Source organism: Carassius auratus, chromosome 11, assembly GCF_003368295.1.
Source record: "Carassius auratus strain Wakin chromosome 11, ASM336829v1, whole genome shotgun sequence".
Taxonomy (NCBI): domain Eukaryota; kingdom Metazoa; phylum Chordata; class Actinopteri; order Cypriniformes; family Cyprinidae; genus Carassius; species Carassius auratus.
The window spans coordinates 17222898-17229017 of NC_039253.1; the positions used below are offsets into that span (position 1 = coordinate 17222898).

The 6120-nt window shown below is 36.8% G+C and overlaps 1 protein-coding gene across 6 annotated transcripts in view; it reads left to right on the forward strand.

The window, feature by feature from the left end:
- Nucleotides 1–4908, forward strand: part of LOC113111230 (SLIT-ROBO Rho GTPase-activating protein 2-like) — a 94264-nt gene extending 89356 nt beyond the window's left edge. For all 6 annotated transcript variants that reach the window (XM_026275819.1, XM_026275822.1, XM_026275820.1 and 3 more), the window contains 2 exons: nt 702–1020; nt 2440–4908. In XM_026275819.1, the coding sequence (XP_026131604.1) occupies nt 702–1020; nt 2440–2907 (787 nt within the window). In that variant the 3' untranslated portion in view covers nt 2908–4908. The remainder of the gene's footprint in view (nt 1–701; nt 1021–2439) is intronic.
- The last annotated feature ends 1212 nt before the right edge of the window (nt 4909–6120 follow it).

Sequence of the window (6120 nt, forward strand, 5' to 3'; positions counted from 1 at the left end):
TATACATCCATTTCTGTGTGTGTGTGTTTGTGCGTGCGTGCTTGTGTGTGTGCATGTGTAAGCAAAAAATGAACTTAGAGGGTTTTTACACTGGGCTCGTTTGCTGCGGTCCGAGCCCGAGCCTGATTTTTCCCGGTGACGCCCGCAGCGTTGGTCTGCTTTCACACTCAATAGTTGTGTCGAAACCCAGGTGTGTTTTCAGTCACCTTACGCCATCGCAAACGCACTCGTAAAACGCATGGAGAACACAACGCGACTGAGCATAGTTGTCATTTTTTTGTTATTTTGGTGCTATTATGCACAGTATAATAATTAATTTTAATTATTTTAATTATTTAATCTTAATTATTTTCAATTTGACTTTTAGGAGTGTGTGGAATCAACCTCTGCTCTCTCGTGTGTTGAGGAAACAGTGATATCGACAGTGTTACGCATGCTCAGGATACTTTACTTCCTGAACAAGTGTGCACCCGAGTCCGTTGTGTTTGCACATTCACGTGAACTGCGCCACAACTCGGGAGCAACCGAACTCAGACCACCTTCTCCAGTTAGTCTCGGGTTCGGTACCCCAGTGCGCACCAGGGTCCGATGACAGCGTTCACATTTCAAAAACCGTACTCCGTTCCGCACTAAACTGCCAGTGTGAAAGCTCCCTAAATGTTGATTATCATTAAATTTTGCCTACACTAAATCCATTTTAGGATGAGGAAACGGCCAGAAGCGCCCAGCATCCGAAGAACAATCCGTGCAGCAGAGGGTCAAGGTGACGGCTCATCCGGAGCAACAGGGGGTTTAAAGACCTCGTCCATGCTGGCAAGTGGACTGGCCAAGGAAGGGACAGACAAGCGACCGGTCAGTGCTCACAGCGTCCTGAACTCCGTCACCCGACACTCCTCTCTGAAGACTAAGGTAGAAGGTCCTCAGCTCCGCAAGTCCACGCCTGCAGGTCGATCCAAGAGCTTCAGCAATCACAGACCACTGGAACCAGAGGTCATCGCTCAGGTGGAGCACAGCTCACAGGTACAACGAACCCAGAATCTGGAAATTTGATTCAGTGTGACACTGCTTTGATTGCTTTAGAAGTATTATTTAAATGCAGGAATTTTCAGACCCTGTCAGTTTTCATACAAACTTACAATGCATAAGAATGGCAACGTGTAATCAGAAAAAAACATTTTCCACTTCGAAAAATAGGGCTGAGCTCTACAAAGGAGTGTCTGTGTTTTTTAGAACGTCCTATTAATCTTTCTTTGAGCTGTAATTTCACGGCTGGATAAAGGTTCAGAATCGATCCCGGCTGAGGTTGTGTGTAATTGAGTTGGAGTTCCTGCAGTCCAGTCATTGTGAGAGTGTACTTGCTGTACAACAGATATCAGAAGAGACTGACCTTGGCTAAAGGCAGAACTACGGATGATGTTTTTTTGTTTTTTTTTGAAAAGGAGTGAAGTGCTGGAGAGTGGTCCTAAAGTCCCTTATGCCTATCTCTCATTTATTTGATCAAAAATATAAAAAAAATGTTTTATTATTATTGCAATTTCCAATATTGGTTTCCTATTTTAATATACTTTAAAGTATAATTTATTTCTGTGATGCAGCGCTGAATTTTCATCAACAATTACTCCAGTCTTCAGTGTCACATAATCCTTCAGAAATCATTCTAATATGTTGATTTATTCTCCGTGTTGGAAATTTTGTGCTGCTGCTTTTTTTTTTGGAACCTGGCATACTTTTTAATTTCATTCTTTGATGAATAAAGAGTTTTAAAATGTAGAGCATTTATTCAAAATAGTAATATTTTGTAACAATACAAGTCTTTACTTTCACTTTTTATCCATTTAACATGTTCTTGCTAAATAAATGTATACATTTCTTGAAAAAAATTAATATATATATATACTAACCTCAGATTTTAGAATAGTAATGTAGTGTATGTTGTAACACAAAATTTATATTTTGAATAAACACTGTTCTTTTTAACTTTTTAGTTATCAAAAAATCCCGAAAAAAAAGTATGACCGGTTCCAAAAAATATTAAGCAGTACAACTGTTTCTAAAATCGACTACAGGATATTAGGGATCATGTGACTCTAAATACATGTGACACTAAAAACACATGAAGGATCATGTGACACTAAATACTGGGGTAATGGTGCTGAAAATTCAGCATTGCTTCACAGGAATAAATTCTATTGTATATTAGAAGTATATTAAAGTATATTAAAATAAAAAGGTGTTAGTTTAAATTGCAAAACTTCTTGAATTAGAAAAACTAAATTCAAGTCTTGTTGTAAATTCAATAAAATAAGGAACTTTGTTTTCATTAGAAAAAACTGATAAATAATAAAAATACAAATAATTCAATTATGTTTTTGAAATTGTTTTATATAAAGTTATATACATCCATAATTTCTAATTTCTTCATTTTTCTCTTTCTTTCAGGACATTGAGGAGACTATGAACACGGCTCTAAGTGAGCTGCGAGAGCTGGAGAGGCAGAGCAATGTCAAACACACTCCTGACATTTTGCTTGACACTCTAGAGCAGCTGAAGAGCGGAGGGGCATCTGAACCCTCCAGCCCGCTTCATTCCCGCCTGCTCCGTGAGGCCGATACCTCCCAGCATCCTCTGCAGCGCAGCGCCAGCTCAGCCAGCGACATGCCCTCCACCTTCCGGCCCGGCAAAACCTCGGGTCCCAAAAGCCCTCTGTCATCAATGTCTACCACAGGCCTGTCCGCTTCTGGCTCCACCTTTAGAGATAACAAACCCCCAGTCACCAAACCAAAGCCTGTGGTGTTCCCAAAAAGCAGTTCAGCAGGGGGCAGTCCGGCGATGGGATCCCCGACCACCACCATACCACCAACACCACCGCCCCCTCCACCACCCACCGACAAGTCCTGCCCCGTCTGAGGCTTTACAGCCTCGATCTGTGATCAGGTTCTTAGTCATTCCATGAGCACCCTCTGATACTGACTCTTTGAATCTTAATGAAAAACTGTGGAATACTTAACAGACTCAGACTGATATTGGATGCTTGCGTGATTGAGCGTGAGTGTGTGTGTGTGTGGAATTAATATACACACGTGGAATGTTGGAGTGATTTTACAACACTGTTTTAGTTTGGACTGAGACATGGATGTCAGCAATCCATTTTTTCGAATCCCAAATTAGAGGTTTGGAGTTTTTCCGACTGATTTTATAAGGGACACACGAGCAGTGGAAGTGCTTTCTGAGGACACATTCTTCTGCTCAGACTTTGATGCATCTTGAATCAGGTTACAGACGGCACAGCATCTCAGTAAATGAAAAACATTTTCTGATATGAATTTGTTATACAATAATCAGTAGTTACAGTTCATATAATCCACAGTTTCTACTTAAACACACCATTCCTAAACACATCAAATAAAGGAACAGGAACTTCTTTGCATGAGGATTCACAAGATATTTGCACGGCAAACGTGGATTCCCTAACAGACGGATTCAAAAGCACTTCTGACATTATTAACTATCTAATATGTGGTTTTATTGTACTATTATATCAGAGGGCACATAAAAAAGAGGGTGTTGTTTTTTATAGAAGTTAAATGATCATGATTATAACTGGAAAAAGTGATCTAAAAATGAGGAATGTCATGCAAGCACATTATTTCTCCGTCACCCATATTAAAAAAAGAAAAGAAAACAGAAACATAATTTTATTGAATTTTCCCTAGGTCATTACTCACCTTTGGGTCTGTATCATGGTATCTGTGTATTAGTATGTGTGTTTACGTACAGTATGTATATTCTGAATCTAAGCAGCCTAACAGCAACTTTTAGAGATTGACGATGCAAAAAAGGGAAAGACTTAAAACAGACCAATGGCGGATACATGCAAAAACGTGGCTTGCTTTCCTCAGTTTCTCCAACTCGGAAAGAATAAGCGTGCAAAAAGCCTCTTTAAAAGTCTGACAATCTTCATCACACGGTCTGCCTGATTATTCCTTCGACAGAATGGATCGGACATGTCTATATTAGTATAGTAGATAAGTCGGTATTTTCCTAAGCAAGGCCTTAGTGTCCTAGAAAATGAATTGTGGTGGGATGTAAAATTAGCCTGCTTCACTTTGAAGCCTTACAAGCAATGACTGTGACTCTGAAAATATCTACAGACAGACTGAGATCAAAATAACAGAATTTTTCCTAATGTGTTATTTTCCTGAATGTGTTGTCGTGTTCTGAAAACATCTTCACAGGTGGTTACATTTGTTCACGTGTTAATGATTGGAAGTATTCTGTGTGTGTTTTTCCTGATACCTCACGAAGGCAACTGGAAACTGTCTTATCGGAGTTCTTTAGTGGGCAGGACCTTTACATGCAAATGACAGCAGTGTGTGTTTAATGTGTAATGTTAATGGTATGCTGTCGGCCGAGGCCTCCGTTCACACACACATACTGTTTACTTTCATCGAGTAAACTGAAATCAATCATTATACACTTGAATCTGCATTGTGTGTTTGTGAACAAATTAAGTCAGAGGGTGATTTTCTTTCAATATTTGTAATCATAACTATTGCTAAAATGTAATTCCTGTCCAATTGAAACCAGACTGTATAATGAATCGTCTTGTCAGATATATTTATAGTTGTCCATTCAGATATCTGTTACCAGAGAAACCATGCTTTGTATATACAATAGTGTACATTACAGAGGTACATTCTTTTTCTCCATATTTGTTTGTGGTTTTCTTTTTCTTTCTGGTACAATATTGTACAGTTAACAGCAATAGTAGTTTCCACTCAAAATATACATTCTATAATTCCACGTGTAGTCCTTGTAGTAAACATTTTTAAATAAAAACAAAAATTGCTTGCTAAATGTCTATTTGATTATTTTAAATAAAAATGTGCAAAAAAACATTTAATTACCCTTTTTTCATTATTTTACAAATCACTTTTCATTTGAAATGAAACACGCTTGCTAAACTTTTAGACTTTTGAAAATGTGCTTTTCTCCTAGTTCTACAAACCCATTTTTATTTTTGTAAACACTTATTTTTGCCAATGTTTTGATTTGATTTTTGGATTAAATATATAACTGGGCATGGATCTCTTTTTGATGCATTGTATTAACCCATTTGTGGCCAAATTTATCTCAATGGTTTCATGCATAAAGTCATGTTAATAGTGTCCTAATATGTTATGCATTTATTTGAAATTATTATTTTTTTTTTTTCTTGAAAATCGTATTTGAATGTGTGGCAACTAAAGTTGCCGGTGGGCAAATATGTTGTATTCACCCCGTCAATGTCAAATTGAATACAAGGAGAGCATTTGACATCTAACTCAAAATAACTGCTATCAACGGATCAATCTTTATTCATAAACAAATTTATCATGCATAAAAGTCGAAGAACATTTGATGCAAACCCCGAAAAAGGCTGCCTTTATCTTATAATCTCTTGAATATGACAAATCCATTTGTCTTAAAATTGTGGAACATAGTGCAGAAAAAAGTGCAGCCATTAAGTTGACCCAACAGGGTATTGTGAATCAATCAAGTTAAATGAAAAAAAAAAAAAAATAGAATTAAGAAAATATTACACCTATATAATAAAAAAAGAGTATACCTGAATGAAAACTGTTTCGTTACCAACATTCTGCAAAATATCTTCTTTTGTGTTCAACAGAAGAAAGAATCTCATAGGTTTGCAACTTGAAGATGACACGATGACACAATTTTCCATTTTTGTGTGAACTTTCCCTTATGTAAACAGTTTTAGTACAAGTAACCTAGAAGAATTACTGCAGTGAGGGTATAAGTAGATGTATTAATTTACATAAACATATTTGCATACTGTAAATATGTTAAATACCATATATGTAATGAATAGGCACATACTGTATTGATTAGGTCAGATGGATTAACCTTGACAAATGTCCTTGATGACATTAATGATATTCTTTTTAAGAAGAGTTTAAAAAGTGTTTTTTGTATCATAAATAAAAATGAAGAAAATATCACATCTATATCATTAAAAAAGGTATACCTGAAAGAAAATTAACCTTTTTTTTAGGCCCATAGTTTTCAATGGCTGACTTAATAGATCTGAATTTCAACATCATAATGTAATCATAAGCT